This window comes from Lepidothrix coronata, unplaced genomic scaffold (assembly GCF_001604755.1).
Source record: "Lepidothrix coronata isolate B3197 unplaced genomic scaffold, Lepidothrix_coronata-1.0 Scaffold335, whole genome shotgun sequence".
NCBI classification, from domain to species: domain Eukaryota; kingdom Metazoa; phylum Chordata; class Aves; order Passeriformes; family Pipridae; genus Lepidothrix; species Lepidothrix coronata.
The window spans coordinates 136,710-158,104 of NW_016690515.1; the positions used below are offsets into that span (position 1 = coordinate 136,710).

Consider the following 21,395-nt stretch of genomic DNA (forward strand, 5'->3'; position numbering starts at 1 on the left):
CTTGCTCCCAGCCTGCCTCCCCTCACCAAACCACGCCCCCTCACGCAAACCACGCCCCCTTCCGCCGCCAAACGCTCTCTTTCCAACCGCTCCTTCCCTCCCTCCCTGCCATCCCTCGCTCCCTGCCATCCCTCCCTCCCTGCCATCCCTCCTCCCCTCTCCAAACCCCGCCGACTTTCCTTCCCCTCCAAACGCGCCCTTCGCAAACCACCCCCTCCTTCCCCGGGCCACGCCCCTTCCGTTGACCCCGCCCCCTCAGGCCCCGCCCCGCCCCTCCCTCGCGCCGTTCCCGCCATGCCGCACGCGCGGAAGGGGCGCGGCTGAGGCGGCGGTGCCGCCCCTTCCGTGAGGGCGGCGAGGCGGAGGAGCAAGATGGCGGCGGCGGCCGTGCTGGAGCTGCAGCGCGCGCGGTCCCTGCTCTCCACCGACCGCGAGGCCTCCATCGCCATCCTGCACTCCATCGGTGAGCGCCCCGGCAGCCGCCGCGCTCCACGCCCCGCGCCCGCAACGCGCCCGCAACGCGCCCCCCCCGGCGCCCCGCGCCGCTGCTGACTCACCGTGCGGGCAGCGCGGCCTTGGGCCCGGCCCGCTCCGCGCCGCGGGGCTGTGGAGGAGTCGGAGCCGGCGCTGTGTGAGCGTTGATGTGTGAGGGGGTGCTCGGGCTGTGCGGGTTCGCGGGGGGTTCGCGTTGCGGTGCCGCGGCCGCGCTGAAGGGCGGGCGGCGAGGGCTCCTCCTGCAGCTCTGGAATTCCCTGTAAACCCTCTCAGCGCTGAGCTTTGAGGGGGTTTTTCGTTGTGCCGCGGCTCGGTTTGAACTCCTCGCCGGAGAACTTCACCCCGTGTTCGCTCTGCTCGTCCCTGGCGGGTGCTGGTGGCACCCCCTGCCCTGGGCATTTATTGGAGGTGTTGAAGGGGTTGTCGGTGATTTGGGGGTAAGAGAGCGGAGAGCCCTCGAAACCGGTGTAAAAGCGGCAACGCCTTAATTGTTGTGCCGTGCGGGGACTCTGCGGAGGTGCCGTGACCCGCTGTCACCCCGCTGTGCCGGGACAAGTTTTCCAGGTGCTCGTGTCCGGCCTCGGAGGGGCTGTCAGGGCTTTAAGAGTTGTTTGTGCCTCCCTCGGTGTTTTGCTGGTTGTTTAGGGGTTGGTGTTCTCAAGTCACGTTGGGCCGGGTCAGGCTCAGTCAGGACAGCCCCAGCTGTGGGTCGGGGGGATCCGGAGCAGCCCGGAGTGTTGTGCGATGCTTTTCTCCTTGAGAGCAAAGTTCCCTCGCTTTGGGCACCACACTGAGTTACAGGGGCTGAGAGCCACAGTCCGGGCTCCTGGAGGGTTTAGTCCCCTCAGAGCTGGGATTTTAGCTCTGTTTGTGGGGAAGTTGGAGGGATTCCCTGCGCTGGGGGTGGTGGCAGGGAAGGAAAGGGATAACTCATGAACTGGTGCTTCTGGGTGTCGTTTGGCCCTTTACCTGCCCGGGAGCAGAGTCACTCACCTGGCACAGAGTGTAGTGGCACTGCCAGCGGCTGTGACACCTGAGTGAGGGGGGACATACCCACCTCTCAGAGATGGTGTTGCGCTGCATTTCATCCACAGGATCTCAGCTTAACACACAGAGCAGCAGAGTGGGATGTCCCCGGAAATCCCATTAAATGCCCTTTATCTGGTTCTGTGGCTCTGGTCTGTGGTGGTGTCTGTAAATGCCACTTGCACAGCTGGACAAGCTGAATGAGACTGTTCAGAGCTGGGATTGCAGTGGGGTCTGTCAGCTGTGAAACCCTCATGGAGCACAGGCAAAGCTCTACAAACTGAATTTAAACCTCCCACAGAACCTGCCCCCCTGACCTCTCGGGCTGGGCTGAACTCACCTGTGCCTGTGGGATCAGCTCCTGCTTTTGGGCACCTCTCCAGGAGCTGACCAGCAGGGATTGTCCTCTGGAACAGCACCAAAGCAACGTTTCCTGTGTTTTTTTCCCCAGTGAAACGTGAGGTCTATGAGGACGATGAGGAAGCAGTGCAGGTCAAGGAGCAGAGCATCCTGGAGCTGGCATCACTACTGGCCCAGACTGGGCAGGCAGAAGGTGAGTCTGAGATCCAGCTGAGCTGACAGGAGGTACTGCAGCCAGTGCGTTTAGTCTCCTTATTTATGGGACAGCAGGAAAAGCAGCTTTTGGCAGGGAACGTTTTCTCAGAGACAGGACAGAAACTAAACTAAAAAAACCCTAAAAAGTTAAATAAACAACATAAAATGTTAATCTTGTGCTGCTTGTCCCAGTGTCCCAAATGATGCTGCTGTACAGTTCAGTCTGTGACTTTTGGACGTGTTGGTCTTTTAGTACAAGTGATTAAAGTTTTGTTAAGTCATTATGTTTGGGATGAGAAGTGTCTCCTGATTGGTTTTTAATTACCTCAGAGCCTTGTTTCAAATGGGAAAGTTTGTCCCATAAAGCTTCCCTCACAATTAATTGATTTATCTGCTGGGCCATGACATCAGCAAAGCCTGCCCAGCTCCACACGGGAGCAGGATGGGACAGTCCCTCCATTGTGAGGGGACAGAGATGGAGCTGAGTTCTCTGTTCAGTGATTATTTGGAATCTGTTCCTGTCCTCTGTTTCCTCAGGGCAGGGGGTTGGTTATTTTGCACTCAGCAGTTTGGGGTTGTGTTTGTGCCTTTTTGGGGGCACTTTTCCCCTGGAGCGTTGCAGGAGCTGTCACACGGTGTCGGTGTTCCCTGGCCAGGCTGCAGCCCTGGGGTTTCTGCCTGTGCACAGCAGTGGGGCAGGGTGAGGAGTGGAAGGGGTGTGCTCTTAAGTCTGGCACTGGTGGGGAAAGCAGCCCAGCAGGAGGTTTAATCACACTGGAATTGGACTGGGACACCAGAGCTGGGAAAGCTCTGTGAGGGCTCAGGGAGCTGCTGATCCAGATCACAGTTTATATTTGTTGTGGAATTACCCCCTGGTGTCCCACTGTCCAGCCTTTTGAAACATCTCTTTGGCTGGGCCATTTAAGTGCTCTGCCCATATCCACAGGTGTTTTGAGCATTCCAGCCCCCAGCCCCACTGTGGATCCCGTTTAAAAGGGCTGGGGATGGGAGATGACTGGCCCTGAGAGCAGTGCTGGAAACAAAGGTGCTGTTCCTGTCCCTTCACTCAGGTGTGCACCTCTGATTCCTGCTGGGGACTCCTTCCAGAGCCTCTGGGGAACAATAAACCCTTCCAGCACAGCATTCCTGCAGGAAGGCCTGGAGCAGGACAAAGGAAGCTGCTGTACAAGTGCCCCTTTCCTAATTGAAGTCAGTCGGCTCGGTGTGGGTGTCACTGTGCCAGTGCCCTTTGCACTCTGCTGTTTACTCATGTAGAAAAAACCAAACATGGTTCTGCCCCTGCACCAAGGGAGATGTGAGTGTTTGGGCCAAAAAGGGGGAAACCATCACCAGGGTCTCCTCAGGTCAGGGTGGGATGTGCTGCTGGGGAGCAGAACTGGGAGCAGAGTCCATGTGACCTCCTCATCTCTGCAGAGCTTGGAGTAGTCTTGAGTTTAAGTGGAAGTTTTACACCAGTATAAAGAACTCCAAGGTTTTCTGAGAGGGTGGGCAGCTAATAGATTTATTTCTTTTTAAGGGGAAGGCTAAGAAATTGAAAATAACAACATTAACTCATCAAACGCAGGGTTATGAAGGAGCAAACCTGAAATGTATTTGCAGGGTGTTAGAGAGAACACTGAACTGCAGAGTGATTTTGTTCTGGGTAGAAGAAGATTAATGTGGTGACATTAACATGCCAGCTGTGTGTGTGGAGATGGGAGTGGGATCAGCAGGATGTGCTTTGTGGAGGTGTGGTGGAGCTGGGGGGGAAGGAATGGGTACCCCAGCTTGGGGCTGTGCTGGTGCTGTGGGAGAGGCTCTGTCACCTTCCCTTCCTGTCACTTTTCCAGGTTTAGTTTTAGCAAGTGGTGACAGGTTTGAGGTGTTGCAGTGCCCAGTATCCCTGGAAGTGGATATTGGGAAGGAATCCTTCCCTGTGAGGGTGGGGAGGCCCTGGCACAGGTTGCCCAGAGAAGCTGTGGCTGCTCCTGGATCCCTGGAAGTGTCCAAGGCCAGGCTGGACGGGGCTTGGAGCAACCTGGGCTAGTGGAAGGTGTCCCTGCCCATGGCAGGGGGTGGCTTTAAGGTCCCTTCCAACCCAAAACATTCCATGATTCCATGACTGCTGAATTGCAGCCTTTGTTTAGAAAAACAACAATAATACCAGTGACCCTCTTCAATCCTGTATCCTTATCAAGCAGATAAACTCACAGATCAATTCCTTTTTTTTTTTTTTGTGACAGTTCTAGGTTTTTATAGAATTGGAATAACTCGGATCAGGAATTTGGATCCGTGATGTGTGAGCCCATGGAAGCACTTTCCCCGAGGATGAGCAGCAAGGCTTAATTTTCCAGAGCTGCTGCTCATCACTTCTCCAGAGCTGTCAATCACACCCCTTTGCCAGGCATTGCATTCACTTGAAAAAAATAAAATCCTAAAAATAGTTGATGGTTATGTTGGTAGGGAAGAGAAATTTCTGCGGGAACTTTGATCCCATGTGGCTGAACGTGTAGTTTGCAAAATGCACAGCTGGATTGCAGCTGTTGACTTGGGTTTCTCCTGAGTTCTGGGGCAGCTGCAGAGCACATCAGTGGAAAGGTTGGACACATCCTGCATTATGTTTCACCTGATTTTTCCTTTTTTTCTTCTAAAGTTCCTGTGGGGAAGAGTATGATGGGCACTAAAGCCATGATTCCACTGGTCCTGAGGGGCTGGGGTAGCCCAGGGATGCACAGGAGGAGGTGCTTGGGAGTGGTTGAGAGCTGGTGGATCCAGAGCCCCCCTTCCCAGCCCACATCCTGACCCCTGGGAGTGGCTCTGTGCAGAACTGAGGTGCTGGAAGGAGCTGTGTGCTGCTGTCCTGGGGGTTTGTTTGCTGTGTGTGAAACCAGAGTGTTTGGCTTGGGTTCAGAGGATTGGGATTTGCATCCATGAGTGGTACTGGGGGTTAAATGGACCTCAGGACAGGAGTGGTGTGGGTGAAGTGGGGCAGCAGATATCAGTTCCTTGTGGAGTAAAAGCTGGGCACTGTCAGGGCTTAGATATTAAAGCAGCTGTACCTTAGTTCTAGAAAAAACTGCCCCTGTGTGCTCTGGCAGAGAGAAAGTCAAACTTTTATGAAGGCTAAGGCCTGACAGAGCATCTTGTTTTGTTCCCTGTTCCAAGTATTTCATTGTGGAAGGATTCAGGATCTCTTGCACTGCAGTTTGGGAATGAGGCTGCTCTGAGGATCCAGGGCACACCCCAGAGAAGTTCTGTTTGTTCTAAATCTGCGCTTTGAGATGTTTGAAAATGTCAGTACAACATCATTCCAGTGCCTGAAGGGGCTCCAGGAGAGCTGGAGAGGGATGTGGGACAAGGACCTGGAGAGACAGGACACAGGGAATGGCTTCCCACTGCCAGAGGGCAGGGTTAGATGGATATTGGGAAGAAATTCCTCCCTGGGAGGGTGGTAAGACCCAGGCACAGGTTGCCCAGAGAAGCTGTGGCTGCCCCTGGATCCCTGGAAGTGTCCAAGGCCAGGTTGGACAGGGCTTGGAGCAACCTGGGCTGGTGGGAGGTGTCCCTGCCCATGGCAGGGGGTGGCACTGGATGAGCTTTAAGGTCCCTTCCAACCCAAACTATTCCATGATCACCATGAGTGATTGGATTGGAAAAAACTGGGTTCCACTTCTTAAGAGTGTGAGACATGAGTTGTATCAGACTTGGTTAAACTTAAAATAAATAGGTTGAAAAAGTAAAAAATATGAGGAATAATTTTTAGATATTAGTAAGATATTCTCATGACAATTACTTTGCATTACTGCTAAATGAAATATGGAAGAAACCTTGTTTTCATTTGTTTTTATTGGAATCCTCCCAAACTGAAATCCTTCTGATACTCCCCCATATACTAATTGAAATAAAATTAGTCTCTTATTTTAGTTTTGATTTGATACCAGTTTGATACAGAGTATATTGCAGATTCCTGAATTAGTTATTACAAGTCTTTGTTTGATTTTTCTTTTATTATTACTGAATCTTGTAAACACGGTGGTGTGAGATCCACCTGATATTTGGGTGAGACTCAGAAATCTGGGGCAAATAGCTGCGATTTCAGTGTAAACCCCTCTGCTGCTGAGTCAGCACTGAATCCTGCTCTGCTGGAAGATCATCTTCCCAAACTGGAAACAGCCCTGGCTGGGACCTGCCCCCCTGGCCACCTGTTGTTTGTTGTAGGAGACTTTTCACTTGTGCAATTCCAGCAGGTCACTCCCAGGGTGACACCAACTCCTGGAGCTGCTGTGCCCTGACAGCCACATTGCTGCTCTCTGGGAATGACACTTTGGGGTGTTTCTTCATAAAGACAGACTTTTCCTTCTTCTACCTCTTCTAAAGACTCACTTTATCCCTTATAATATACCTGTTACGAGCAGAAATGCAGTTATTTGAGGTAAGAGCTAATCAGGTAAAGGTGTAGCTGGAGTGTTAAGGAATGTCATTTCCCAGCAGTTGGAGTGTTAAGGAATGTCATTTTCCAGCAGTTGGAGTGTTAAGGAATGTCATTTTCCATTTTGGAGCAGGGAGTGTATCCGACTTCCTGGGTCTAGCATCAAACTGAGATTGTAAAAACACATTTAAACCACGAAGTCCATTTTACAGAGAAGTCTCAAAGCATTTAGCAGATTCTTACATTTTTAAAAGGTGCCTGAGGCAGAAGTAGTTCCAACTGGTGGTAACTGGGGAGCTGCAGCACCAGGCAGTGTGGGCGAGGCTGGAGCCCCCTGTTTGCTGCAGGTGACATTTATCGCTGTGTCCTGTGAAAATAACGTGGAGAAACTGCCTGTTTGGTGGAATAAATGCTGTGTGCAGACCTGTCAGCAGCTCTTGGCTCTTGTATTTCATGATTTGGGGTTTGTTTTTTCTCCAGAGCTGGGAGGACTCCTGAAGTATATCCGGCCCTTCTTGAACATCATCAGCAAAGCCAAGGCCGCCCATATAGTGCGGGTCCTGCTCGACCTGCTCCTTAACATGGAGGCAGCCACAGGACAGGAGGTGAGGCTGCAGTTCCAGCAGCAATTCCAGCTGTTCCTCAAAAGCTGCAATACCCTTATCTGACCTAGTTTGCTTCGCACTCAAGAATTATTCGTGTCATTTAAATGCACCTGGATGTGTTTTATAAATAAAACAGCAGATGATTTGATTCACAACCATGTTTTTCTGCTGCGGGTTAGGAGTGGTTCCCACCCTGTCTTAGGTTTGTGTTGTTTCCTCAAGTTGGGCTGGGTTGGATATTAGGGAAAACTTCTTCACGGAAGGGGTTGTCCAGGCCTGGCACAGTCCCCATCCTGGAGGGATTTGAAAGATGTGTGGATGTGGCACTTGGGGACATGGGTCAGTGGTTGCCATTCTGGGGGAATGCTTGGACTCGATGATCTTTGGGGTCTTCTCCAACCTAAATGATTTTAGGTACAGCACTAGGAGTGTTTTGTAGCATGGTCAGTGTTGGGGGTGTGAGAGGTGCTCCACCTGCTCCAGGGAGCCGGGGCCAGGAAAGGTGGGCCTGGTGTGGGGTGGCACAGAGGAGCTGTCCAGGAGCTGCTGGGGTTCAATGGTCAGTGTTACTCAGCATCTTCCACCTGGAGACAGTGTGGGGGATGTTTTACTGCACTGAGGCACGAAAGTTACTCCTGAAGTGGGAGTGGAAAGAGTTTTACAGGTGTAAACCGTGTCAGTGGATGAACTTCTCCACAGAAAGCCCAGGACAGTCTAACACAGTTAGGATTCAGTCTGTTCTCATCAGCTCCCTAGGATACAGTTGTTTGGTGTTTGGAGTTTTTCCCCACTCTTTGGTTATTTGGGAATGGGATAAGAACAGGAGCATCTTATAAGTGATGAGGAGCCACTCCCAAGCAGCGCTGACCTGCAGTGGGCTGTACTGGCACACCAGTCCCTTAGGTGGAGAAGAGAGACAGGAGCAGCAGGCCAAGGACAAAACCCACATAAAACCTGCACACAGGGACTGACAGACTGCAGGGCAGGTTTGGTTCTGCCATGCTGAGGGGCAGGTGGTGTTCTCATTAGCCAAATTAGCACAGAACCATCACCTTTCAGTGCAGGTAACCCAGGGAAATGTTCCTCCAAATTTGCTGTTTGCTTCTCGTGCCTTCTGTGTGATGTTGCCATAAATGGTGACAGAGTGTTTTGCCTCCCTTTAGCAGAAGGGATCAGGAAGTGGGGTGGGATGTGCAGGTGAGAAGAGAGGAATCCTTAAATCATCAGGAGAAGATGAGCAGCTTCAGACTCTTCTAAAGTTAACTTGGTACAAAGGACAATATTTGGGTGCAGTTGCAAAAGGAGTTGGAATAACAGCAATGGAAATAGGACCCAGTGAGTCAAAATTATTAATTTTCAAGCATATTCCAAACCCAAAACCTTAAGGAATGGTGACATCTAACCCATGAGGTTCTTGATGCAGCAGTCCTGAATCCTTTCAGAAATGTTCCAAGGGACTTGGTGTTGAGAAGACTCCCAGGAGCCCAGTAAAGCAATGAAAACTGGAGGTTTCTCCAGCTCCTAATGCTCCAGCTATCGCTGGGCAATAAATTTGAAACCTCGTAATGGCTTTTTATAAAACGCTCACATTTAATAAGCAGCGAGGAGGAGCCGACAAGTCCTGCTCCAGAGATCCTGGGAGAAGGATTTCCTGAGCCTGGCACCTCAGGACATTTGTTTTCCTTTGTTGAAAATAGCATAATTGTGAGTTTTAACTTGTTAGTGCCTCCCCCAAATGCCTCCGAACGACACCAAAGGTGTCGTTCGGAGGCATTTGGGGGAGGCACTAACAAGGAAAGCTTTTAGCCTTGCCTAATTAACCTTGACTTTTAGGCTGGACTAATTTCCTTCTGCTCCCTTTAAGGTGGACCTGTGTTTAGAGTGTATTGAATGGGCCAAATTAGAGAAGAGGACTTTCCTACGCCAGGCTCTGGAGGTAGGTTACTACATCCCAAACCCGTGTGGCTCACATCACCCCTTTAGGTTTAACACCCATCAAAAGCAGAGGACTCTCGTGTGTGTTGTCCTTGTGTGTGTGTGTGTGTCTCATGGGTGGGCATTAATTACACTGAAATCAGTGGTTCTCCTCAAAAAAAAAAAAAAAAAAGGCAGGATTTTGTCCACAACTTGGGCCACGTAACGTGTCAGATCTAGATTAAAAAAAAAAAAAAAAAAAGGCAGGATTTTGTCCACAACTTGGGCCACGTAACGTGTCAGATCTAGATTAATTTTAGTGAAGTGTGTGCAGATGAGAATGTCCGAAGTTCCATTTTACAAAATAAATCTGTTCTGGCTTTCCTCACAGCAGTTCCTTTTCTGTTCTCCAGGCCAGGCTGGTCTCTCTCTACTTCGACAACAAGAAGTACCAAGAAGCTTTGCAACTAGGTGAGGCTCCCACTAGATGGTGGTAGTAGATCTCTGCTTTTAAATGACTCTTGACAAGGGAAACCACAGGCTGGGTCGTGTTCCTTGATAAGCTTTGTAGGATTTGGCTGTTGATTCCTCAGGGCTGTGCCAGTTCTGCCACCTCTTGCTGTAGCTGGGTGGTAACAGCTCTTAGAGATGTCTCTGTTCTCGTTGTTTCACCATCCTCACCCATCTCACCTGGTCTCAAGGCCAGGTTGGATGGGGCTTGGAGCAATCTGGGCTAGTGGAAAGTGTCCCTGCCTGTGGCAGGAGGTGGAATGAGATGAGCTTTAAGGCCTCTTCCAACCTAAACCATTCCAGGATTCTGTGACTTATTAATTACAAATAATTTTTGAGCTGTATCCAGTTGAAGGCTGGAGTTTGGCTGCTGCTGGAACATGCTGGAATACACTGCTGTGGTCAGGCTTAAGGGAGAAAGCAGCTTTTTGTCCCGTTGCTCAAACACAACCCCAGGAAAGCAATGGTAGTGCTGGGAAATGGCAGAACCTCTGTGGGTGTCCTTAGACCAGCTCTGGTGAGGTGCTGTAAAGACTTCAAGAATTTGCTCCTGCACCACCTGAGATGGTTGTTAACCACGTGAACTCCTGCTCTGCCCCAGAGCAGAGTGAAGCAGGCCATCTTACAGCTCCCCTGCTGCCTTTTAAATGCTCATTTTTGGAAATGACTGCAGGTGAAAGTTCAAGCTGGGAGTGAAGTTCAAGCTGGGAGTGAAGTTTAAGCTGGGAGTGAAGTTTAAGCTGTGAGTGAAGTTTAAGCTGTGAGTGAGGTTTGAGGTGGCTGAGGGGTGTTTGCACAGCAGTGTGGCAGAGCAGGGCTGAGGGGTGACTGCATGGACACAGTGCTCACCTGGGACCCACAAGTTCTGAACCTGAGTGGTGGCACGAGCTGTGTCATGTCCAGAGTCACCTGGGGGACTTGTATCTGATCAGAATATCAAGTTAAGAGCTGTTGTACATGGAATTCAGGATGGAGTTAGAACTAATTTGCATACAGAAATGTAATGAACTCAGGTTTAAAGTGATCAGAGGCCACACTCCAAAGCTGTGCTTAACGAGTTTAATCCCTTGGGGGGGGTGGGACAGCCTGGGGACTTGGGAAGGCCTGTACCTCTAGGACAGCCCCTGTGATAATGCCCTGAGGGGTCAGTGTTGTGTCCATGGCTGTGGGGGGTCAGGGCAAGCAGGGAGTCTCTGGGATGTTTTTGGGATAATCTGTTCTTTTCTACCCAGTAATGCGGTTTCAGATCTGCTTTTCAGCCCCTGAGAACAGCAAGGCAGGAGGAGGTGCTCATCTCTGCTCACCTAAGTTACCTCTTGGTTTAGTGGGGGGAAAGAAGGAGACAAGTTTTCTCCAAGACTGGCTCATTCTGTCCTCACAAGGCTTTGATGTGCCAGCTTATCTTGGCATCCTTTAGCCTGTCCATTCCCACCTCCTACATTTGTCCTGTAAATATCCTGTGCTTAAAGCATTCCTTCCTCATCCCATCATCTTAGGAGATGCTTAAAAATCCTCAAGTCTCACCTTTAGGGCCCTGGTTTGAGAGCAGCAGGTCCCAGAGCTGTTGTCCTTCCCCTCTCCCAGGCTCCCAGCTCCTGCGGGAATTGAAGAAGATGGATGACAAGGCACTGCTGGTGGAAGTGCAGCTGTTGGAGAGCAAGACTTACCATGCCCTGAGCAACCTGCCAAAAGCAAGAGCAGCCTTAACCTCGGCACGGACCACGGCCAATGCCATCTACTGTCCCCCCAAGCTGCAGGCAGCGCTGGACATGCAGTCAGGTGAGGCCTCCAGGAGAAAGGGGACATCCAGGACTCCTCCTGACACGTCAGTGACTCGTCCTGAAGGGAATAATGAGAAATGATGCTCGGTGGGACCTCAAGGTGCCCACCCGTCTCCCCAGTTCCAATGACATTGCTCCTGACACTTGTGTTTCCAGCCCAGTTTTGATAACCCGCAGTGGTGGATGGTCTGTCACCTCCCCAGGCACTGCAGCATTACACTGTGTTCCTGACCCATTACACAGTCCTGACCCAGTTTACAGGCACTTACCTGAAGTGCCCCAAACTTGTCTTTCTTAAAATGTCCTCGTAAGAGAGGGCAGGGATGTTCTTCTCACAGAGATGAGGGAAAGGGGGCACAGGATTCCCTTTACCGAGTACTACTGAGCAACCAAATTGTTCTGTCCTCTTCCAGTTATGTCCAGAATGACCTCTGGTTTGTCCCTCCCACAGGTATTATCCATGCAGCAGAAGAGAAGGACTGGAAAACAGCCTATTCATATTTCTATGAGGCATTTGAGGGAAATGATTCAATTGACAACCCCAAAGCCATCATTGCACTGAAGTACATGTTGCTGTGCAAAATCATGCTGAACAGGTACGTGGCAAATGGTGCTGGGAAGAACATCCCTGCATTTCCAGGGGAAAGGCTTTTTGTTTATAAGGCTCTGAGTTCTGGTGAGGGAACTCAAGCAGTGTCTGCTTTATCACCTAATCAATGCTTCTCAGATGGTGTTGTTTGAACTGTAGTAATTTGCTGTCAGTTGGGAATTTTGGAGGCACTCTGAGGTTTAAGCTGACCTTGTTGCTGAATAAATGCTCTGTTCCCTTCCCTCCCCTCTCTAGCCCAGAAGATGTGCAAGCATTAGTGAGTGGGAAGCTTGCTCTGCGGTATGCAGGAAGACAGGTATAGAAACTTAATCCTTCCTATCTTCCTCTTATCTCTCAGAATACTGGGTTATTCTTTTTGTCAAACACTTTGGTCTTTTCATACCAAAATGCCACTCCTGAGTGAAATCCAGAACTGATTAAATTACCAAGAATCATTACCAGCAGTCAGTTGCCTTCAAGGGATTTCCAGTGATTTTCACAACCTGAGAACCTGGGGGGTTCACTTCGTTTCCCCTGTTTTTCTCCTCCCTTCATGAACCACAAACTGCCCAGTGGCATCAGGGCCTCGTGTCCCAGCCCAGCAGGTTGAGTCCTGGGGGGCTGTGAGGTGGAAGGAATTGTTAAATCTTCTGTTCATTCTGGCATGTGAACGTGCCAGGCTGGGAATGCTGCTCCTAAATTAAATCCAGGGATGCTTATAGAGTGTGCAGTGCCAGAATCCAGGCTGGGAGCCTCCTGCCCTCAGGGCTGTGCTCAGGCTGGGCTGTGCTCTCACTGCCCACAGGGGATTGGGAATTACCAGAGGAGGTCGGTGTGGAAGAGTCTGACATGGGGATATCCCTCCTGGAGCAGGAAGGGCAGCCCTAATCCTGCCTCATCCCCTTCCCCAGACTGCCAGCTGGTTGGAGGCTCCTCTCCAGAGCAGGAGGGGCAGCTGGGTGGGAGATCCTGGGTATTGTCCAAACTGTGCTGCTGAGACAGCCACGATCAGCAGTTCCTGCAGCAGCTGGGGAACAGCATGGGGAGCCCTGGGGACAGCTCAGTGGGAACTGTGGAATATCTTGAGTTGGAAAGGACTCACAAAGATCATCAAGTCCAACTCCTGGCTCTGCACAGGACAATCCCAAAAAGAAAGGGGGCAGCAGAATCCTGGGCCTTGTGCACCAGATCCACGTCCTGGGCACTGTTCTGCTGTTCTTTGGTGGGGTTGCCACTCTCTTTGAGGGAAATCAGGTCGGGGCTGAGGTTCTTGCTTTGTTCCAGCAATTAATGGGTAGACAAGAAGATGGTGTCCCTGGTGGGGTGTCCCTGGTGGGGTGTCCCTGGTGGGGTGTCCCTGGTGGGGTGTCCCTGGTGGGGTGTCCCTGGGACTGCTGCTGGGCCCCTGTCACCCAGCAAAGGAGATGTGGCTGTGCTGAAGGGGAGAAACTCAGCCTGAGGGCTGAAAACGGCCACCTTCATTTAGCAAGTGCCTAAGGGGGCATTTTCCTTAAAAACAGTGTCAAACTTGCTCCCAGCCTGCAGCTGGTGATCTCAGACCTGCAGACCTTGGGTGCTCTGTGGGGCTGGTTCCACACCCTGTCCTGCAGCTGCTGGACACGTTCCCCCCTCAGCAGCTGCTCTGCCTTGTGGCAGTGACACTCCCAGGGCTCTGTAGCACAAGGAACATTCCTGGTTTCCTGCTTAAGCACGTTCCCAGGATACTGCACAATTTGCATAATCTCAGTGAGAGGAGATTCCAGAAAGAAATAACCTCTTTTTGGTGTTCTTTCCCCGCAGACAGAAGCACTAAAATGCGTGGCACAGGCCAGCAAGAACCGGTCGCTGGCAGATTTTGAAAAGGTGAGACAGCAAATGGGGCCTGGCTGGACAAAAACCAGTCAGAAATGCCAGGTTTGGAAAGCTGTAGGAGCTGCTACATCCCACAGCAGGAAACCATGGAAACATTGATAGAAAACAACAGTGCACCAAGCAAATACCCCTCAGTAATCAACCGGTTGGCTTTTCTCAGCGTGGGGGGTAAACTTGTTTGAACCTGGGTTTTTTTAACTTTTTATATTTGGAGAGCCAACTCAGAAGCAGTTTTCCTTTTGGTGCTGTTCACTGGGCTGTGTATCTTCCTGAAATTTTTCCTGGCTCCAGCAAGAATAGCCACAGAGGATTCCCATGTCAGGAGCCAATCCTGCTGCGTGTGAAGCAGAGATTTGGGCTTATGTGAGGATGAAAAAAGCTTGAAAGGCTGCTGGGCTGTCATGACCTCCTGGCTTTTAGCTAAGTTTGGGGTTGGATTAGCCATGATACTGTGCTGGGCAAGGAGGGGAGGGGGTTTCATCCTCAGAGAACCTGTTTTACCTCAACTATTTCTTCCACAGGCCCTGACAGACTATAAGGTGGAGCTCAGGGACGACCCCATCATAAACACTCACTTGGCCAAGCTCTATGATAATTTATTGGAACAGAACCTGATCAGAGTTATTGAACCCTTCTCCAGAGTACAGGTAAATGTTTCCAGCAGCACATCCAGCTGGTGCCTCTGTCCCCTGCTGCTGGGGGGTGAGGGGCTTGTTCCCTCATGGAATACTCCTTACTCAGAGCTGCTCAGCACTTCAGAGCTCAGGGTTCATCGTGTTCAGCTGAAAAAATGATCAGGAGGGGGCTGAGACTTTTGGAAAACCACATTCCAGAGTCACTGGCCTTTCCACCTGTTTCCCCTATGCTCGCTGAAAGGTGACTGGCTTTGGTAACAGTGAAGGTAACAGTGTTTTTCTTTGATGAGCTCTGACAGGGTGTGGGCAAAGCTGCCACGGTCTTGGAGATGAAATATTTCATGTTTCAGAGTGAAAGGGCTTTAGATGTCCAGTCCACCTTCAGTTAAAATTAGACACAAAGGACCTGAAGCTGCAGAGAGGACAAAGCCACTGCAGATTTTTAGCCCAGAGCATTTCCAGGCCCTTGAGCTGTTCCAAAGAGCCCCAAACCTCTGTGTTCTGTGTCCAAAGTGCAGCAAAAGATTTACCTGACTCTGTTGGTCTCTCTTGTAGATTGAACACATATCCAGCCTCATCAAGCTCTCAAAGGTAAGAACCTCACTAGAAATCAGTGACACATCTTAAAAGGGCAGAGGAATTGGGGTTAAATGGCATTTGCCACTGGGAACTAAACATGAAGTGTGACAGATGAGCTCCCCAGCATTCCCAGGCAAATATCACCTTGGGAATTCAACTTTAACTTGGGAAGTTCCTGGGAGGCATCAAGTCTTCCTGTCTCTAGACTTTGCTGTAACATCCCCTTCCCTCACATGGGTTTTACTCCCTCTCTTGGCACTTTCTTTTTATTGGAGACAGATTTTCCTCTGCTGCAGGAACAGCTCCTGTCCTGACTGGCTCAGTCTTCCCTGCTGCCCTGGGTTTAATCCCCTGAGCATACCCAGGGGAACCTTTCTTAGACCTTTAAGATCCAGGATCCAGCTAATCACCCTGCAGTGTCACCAGGGCTGTGACTGTCACACTGACTGTTGCAATAACTGCTTTACAGATAATCCCAGCCAGATTAAGTTTTAGGGAAATCCAGTGTAATCCCAGGAAGTTGCATCCCAGAGTGCTGCTGTCGTGTCCTGGCAGTGAGGGCAGAGGTTTGGACGTGAGCTGAGCTGGTCACGGAGTCACAGGAATCACTGAGGTTGGAAAAGGCCTCTGACATCATCAGGTCCAACTGTTCCCCCAGCACTGCCAAGGCCACCACTGACCCATGTCCCCAAGGGCCACATCCGTGTGGCTTTTAAACCCCTCCAGGGACGGAGACTCTCCAGTTGCCCAGGGCTGGACAACCCTTTCCATGAAGAAATTTTTTCCTGATATCCAGCCCAAACCTCTCCTGGCACACTTTTTTTTCTAGACCAGCCCTTGGTGTTTAACACATCCTTAATATTTGGAGTAAAAGCTGCTCTGCAGCTCTTTAACTGCAGCTGTGTCCCCTCTGCCCAAGGAGCTGGAGAGGAGCTGCCTCCCATGGGCCTGCCTGGTGCTGGGTGGATTAAATAAAACTTGACCTAATCCTTGCTGAACTGAGCTAGAATGTTCCAGATCCCCTGAGGAGTAAAGCCTGTCTGAAGTGACAGATTCAGCATCATCTGTGGAACAAGGAGGCAGGACATTCTGGGTTTTCTCCTCATTAAAAGCTGCTCCTTAATTTCCTGAGGCATCTAAAGCATGTGGTGGCATCAAAGCCTGTCCTGACATTCAGTGAGGAAGTAGCTGCTCTTGAGCAGTGCTCATGTCCCACCAGGGCTGAGTGTGGAGCAGTAAAATTCCCATGTTTTTATGTGCTTCTGGGAGACTTTTGATTTCTCTGCTTCAATTTCAGGCTGAGGTAGAAAGGAAGCTATCACAGATGATCTTGGACAAGAAGTTTCATGGTGAGTCTCTGCATCCCTCAGTCCTGAGTGCCTTGGTGCCTGTGTGTGTGCAGAGCTGTGCTTGGACTCCTCTTCCTCCTCTGAACCCTGGGGGTGCTCAGCCCCCCTGCTCAGCTCAGGTGACAACCGGGGAGGCTCTTCCTGCTGCTCCATCCGCCTTCTTTAAGCCCAAGGATTGATTTTTCACAAATCAGGAGCACTGTTGGGTTCTCCTGTGCTGTGAGAGCATCCAAGGAGGGTGTGGGACCCCCAGGTGGGCTCTTCCCCCGTGGAGCTGAGTGGGATGTGGTCACCTTTCCCAGCTGGTTTGTATCCAGAGTGTTCTGTTGGAAGGGGCACCCCCATGGCACAGGAGGTGCTCTGGGTTGGCTGGGCCCACAGCAGAGGTGCTGCCCTAGTGATCCCTCAGGGAAGCAGCTCTGCTCTGGTTCTATTGTCCCTGTGTCAATCAGCAAGGCCCCTGGATCTGGCTGAGGGAGGGGAAGGCTGGAAGCAGCACGCTGGGTATGGAACACTCTGGAAGGACAGAGCCCACCTGGCACCTGGGAACAGTCCCATTATAGACCAACTCCTTTTTAGCCTTGCTCCAGTGCTGGGCTGATCCATCCAGCTGGGCACAGGGCAGGGAGCTTGTAGGCAATGAGCTTCTCCTGGATGGCTTCTCAGGCTGTTCCCTGGCATGTATTTTTTTCCTGGGAATGCTGATGCAGTCCTGACCAAACTCAGCCAGTCCAGCGCAACACACGAGCCCTTCCCAGACCCTGGGCGTTTCTGGGGTAGATCCCTGATTTCCTACTGTTGGAAGACGTGACCCATGGAGCATCCCAGTGCTAAAGGCAGCTTGTTCCCACAGGAATCCTCGACCAGGGCGAGGGCGTCCTGATCATCTTCGACGAACCCCCCGTAGACAAAACTTACGAGGCCGCCCTCGAGACGATCCAGAACATGAGCAAAGTAGTGGATTCGCTCTACAACAAAGCCAAGAAGTTGACATAGGTGAGTGGGGCCTCTCCAGGCTCACAGGGCTCCATCCCCATCACTCCCAGGCTGTGTCCCCGAGCCTTGTTCCCTCTCCTCTCGAGTGACGTGGCTCTGTTTTCTCTTTGCAGAGTTGAATTTGCTAGCTGTCATTTGGAGAGTGTGTGTGACAGGAGAGTGAAACCTTTGGGAAAATGTTAGGAGACTTTTTTTTTTTTTTTTTTCTTCTTCTTCGTTCTACTTTTCGCTCGGAAAGTTTTTAAACTTCCTCATCCGGTGCATCTTGTATTCCAGACGATGCGTGTTCCACTTTCCATGTAATCTTTACTGGCCGAACTTTGTATCTGGGGGGGGGGAATATTGTTTAAACAAAGAGGGTATTCTAAATAAAAGGAAAAAGGCTTACACTACCTAAACATGTGCTTTCCACTTCCTGAGGGACGGCAGAGTTCAGCAGGGACAGCGTTTTGTTACCAGTAGGTGCCCAAATCCAGTTTGTTTCCTCTCCTCCACCCTGAAACCAGAGCTGTGCTGGTGGAGCACGAGCAGCCAACTCGATTCCATTTGTACTGAACCAAACCAACCCAAAATGTACAGACTGCTGGTTTGTTTTTCAAGCCTCAAGGCCTCAGCCCCCCCGGGAAGCAGCTCCGGGGAGGTTTTCCTGCAGGACGGAGCTGTCGGGGTCCCCCCGGCCCCGCTCTGGGCGGAGGGGCCGGCGCAGGTTCCCCTGAGCCTGACTTTGCATGCTCTTGTTTGCAGATAGACTAGGTTTTAAATGTTTTCTCCCTCCCCACCTGCACTGGTAGGAAGAGCAGGTGACCCTGACTGTCCACATTTACTCTGCTGCATCAGTGTTTGGTTTTTGTTCCCCATCCGATGTGGGACGGCTTGGCCCTCTGGAATAGCCCAGTGCAGCTCGCTGGGAGCTTCCTCCTTAGTCCCAGAGTCATGTGGGGGGTGGAGCACGGTGTATTCCAGCATGTTCCATTTTCTGGTGAGGTTTCCAGTAGGTTTTAATGCCATTTGGGCAGTGTAAGCTTCTGCATCCCTGTCCTGCTCATCTTTATTTCTCCTTTCTCCTCTGTCTCTTTTTCCCTCTCCATGTTTTTCTTACAAAATTTATATTTTGTAAAAGGATTCTGTTTTATCAGGAAATACTCTGCCTTCATGCTGACTCTTAGACTGGCTGATTTTTCCCTTTTCTGTTCACATTTTGACCTCTCTGACCTTATATTTTATTTTATTTTATTATTTTTAATTTCCATCTCCTCCAGTCAGTCGCTGTTTGGGGTTTTGGCACCATCAATATCAAATGTACAAACGGTTCTTGCTAACCAACACCAGGTATATCTGATGTTCAGATGAGTTCCAATAAAGAATTTTTTTTTCAAAAACCTCTGTCTCCTGTTTTCAGCCACCGAGGCACATCCTGGGCACATTGGGGGCACGTTTTTTTTCCTTAGGGAAGGGTGGGATCATCCCCTCACCAAAGCACCATTGGGATTGATATTTGGAGACACCAAATGTGAGGGGTCGTGTTGGAAACAGCATCACTAAAGATTTATGCATTGTGACCTGTTCCTGGCACAACTCTTGAGTGTATTATAAAAATAATTGGGGGCTTATGAAAAGAAGGGAGAGGGATTTTTTTATGCTGGCAGATAGTGACAGGACAAGGGGGAATGGCTTCCCACTGCCAGAGGGCAGGGTTAGATGGGATATTGGGAAGAAATCCTTCCCTGGGAGGGTGGGGAGGCCCTGGCAGAGGTTGCCCAGAGAAGCTGTGGCTGCCCCTGGATCCCTGGATCCCTGGATCCCTGGATCCCTGGAAGTGTCCAAGGCCAGGATGGACAGGGCTTGGAGCAACCTGGGCTGGTGGAAAGTGTCCCTGCCCATGGCAGGGAGTGGCACTGGATGAGCTTTAAGGTCCCCTGCAACCCAACCGTTTCCATAATTATTATTATTAAAAATCAAGATCTGGCCTCTGGGTCCTCCAGCCATCCCTGAAAGTGCCCTGATGCCATATTGGAGGGCCAGGCCAGGATTCCTCTTCAGGCTGGGGAGGGTTTTTAGGGTGTCATTGATGCGATGTCTTGAATTTCCATGTCTGAAACCCGCACAGCTGGGACACCAGATGGTGTCCCTGCACCACCAACCTGCCCTCAGAGGCAGGAAAAGGTGAAGGATTTCACTCTGCTCTCACTCAGGGCTTGGGCTGCAGGGAAGTGCAGTTTTAGTTTTAATAGTTCTATTTTTAAGCCATAAGTAACTCATAAAATACTCCCCCAAAGCAGCTCTGGCCAGTTCACCATAATGACACTGAAGTGTTTTCCCTGGGGATGCATCCCTGTGGATGGGACTTGCTGATGCACCTTGCAAATTGTGGGTGAGGGGAGGGAAATTCATTCGTGGAATTAGAGCTGGAGCTGATGGACAGGCACAGGCAGGGCTGGGATAGAGAAAGGTGGGGATGGCTTTGAAGTTGTAGAATCCCCAAATGGTTTGAGTTAGAAGGGACCTTGAAGCCCAGCCAGTGCCACCCCCTGCCATGGGCAGGGACACCTTCCACCAGCCCAGGTTGCTCCAAGCCCTGTCCAACCTGGCCTTGGACACTTCCAGGGATCCAGGGGCAGCCACAGCTTCTCTGGGCAACCTGTGCCAGGGCCTCCCCACCCTCACAGGAAAGCATTTTTTCCAAATATCTCATCTAAATCTCCCCTCCTTCAGCTACAGTCCTGTGTGTTCTTGCTGCAAACGGTGTCCAGCTCTGGCCATCATCCCTCAGCAGGGACAGAATTGGTCCTGACCCCACAGGTGACAGTGGGGGAGCAGATAGACCCCTGTGCTGGAGGCTGAGAGGACCCAACCTGGAGCCAGGGCGATGCAGCAGGTCTGTGGTGACACCAGCTCAGCTGCCTTATGAGGGATCAAGGAGGTTTAGTGACACTTTAGTCGAGGTTTTCCCAGGTGCCTCCAAGTGTATTAAAATGAGGGCCAAAACCAACCTCAAGTGGTAGAGCCTGTTGTTAAACCCTTTTGGCTTAAAAGTAATAAAGCTGAAAATAAAAGCAGGGTGTTGCTGTCACGCCCAGGCCTTCTGTGCTGCTCAGATCCGGGGGATGTTTCTAATGGACAAAGGGAATTCTCAGTGACAGCAGTGCCCGGGCTGGGCCTTCACTGTCCTCATGATGCAGCAAAGCCTCCAGAGCTGTTTGAGAGAAGGACGTGCAGAGTCCTGGCCTTCCCTTAAAAACCAGCTCCCCCAGAGCGTTGGATGCCCTTTGAAGGACGGGCAGATTTTCGGGTGCTCTGGGACAGGTCCATCCTCATGGGAGATTTTGGGGTTTTTTTGGACATTCCCGTGCTGTGGGAGGGGGATCGGCAGCTGCAGCTCTGGGGCGGGACATAAATGAGTTTGGATCATTAGTGAAGCCCTGGCGGGCGCAGGGACGAGCCCGACCTTTCCCTGTCCCGCTACCCGGCCCGGAGGGTCCCCCGGGGGCAGCCCCGGGCTCGGAGCCGCCTCTGAGTGTCGCTGCAGGTCGCGCCGAGCCCGGGGTTGGCCGGTGGCTCCCGGAGCCGCCGCCGCTCCCGTCCCTGCGGGAAGGAGGGTCCTGGTCCCTGTCCCGGTCCCGGCGATGGGGGGGCGGCGGTGGCGGCGGCTCCAACCGGGGCCGGGCAGAGCGTTCCCACAGAACCCGCCCGGCCTCAGAACGCGGTACCGGGCAGGGACGTGCCCCGGGGCCTTCGGGGCCAGCGGGGACCCCCGGCCCGGAGCTGGGGGAGGCATCACCGGGGTGCGGGTCCAGGGCACGGGTCTGGGGGGCGGGTGCCGGCAGAGGAGGGTTTTAGATATTAATTTTGAGATTTTTTTAAAAATAATTTCCTTTGTTATTTTATTCTCTCCCCCCGGCCCTGCCCGGCCCTGCCCGGCCCTGCCCGCGGCATCGGCGGGGGCCGCGACCACCGGGACCCCAACCCGGGGCCGCCCGGGGGGCGGGGCCGGGGCGAGGGGGGCGGGGCCTCCGTCATTCGGAGAAGCGCGGTGTGCGCGGTGTGGGCGTGGCCCTGTGCC

General features: G+C 51.7%; 1 protein-coding gene across 1 annotated transcript; it reads left to right on the top strand.

Annotated features, from left to right (window-relative positions):
* Positions 1-61: 61 nt before the first annotated feature.
* PSMD11 (proteasome 26S subunit, non-ATPase 11) lies at positions 62-18,714 on the top strand. The gene is made up of 14 exons (XM_017838369.1): positions 62-463; positions 1,973-2,074; positions 6,986-7,110; positions 8,975-9,046; positions 9,438-9,495; positions 11,119-11,313; positions 11,767-11,911; positions 12,160-12,220; positions 13,705-13,767; positions 14,298-14,423; positions 14,967-15,002; positions 16,288-16,339; positions 17,193-17,335; positions 17,449-18,714. Exons 1-13 carry the CDS (start codon positions 373-375, stop codon positions 17,333-17,335), a joined length of 1,269 nt encoding a protein of 422 aa, XP_017693858.1. The 5' UTR covers positions 62-372; the 3' UTR covers positions 17,449-18,714.
* The last annotated feature ends 2,681 nt before the right edge of the window (positions 18,715-21,395 follow it).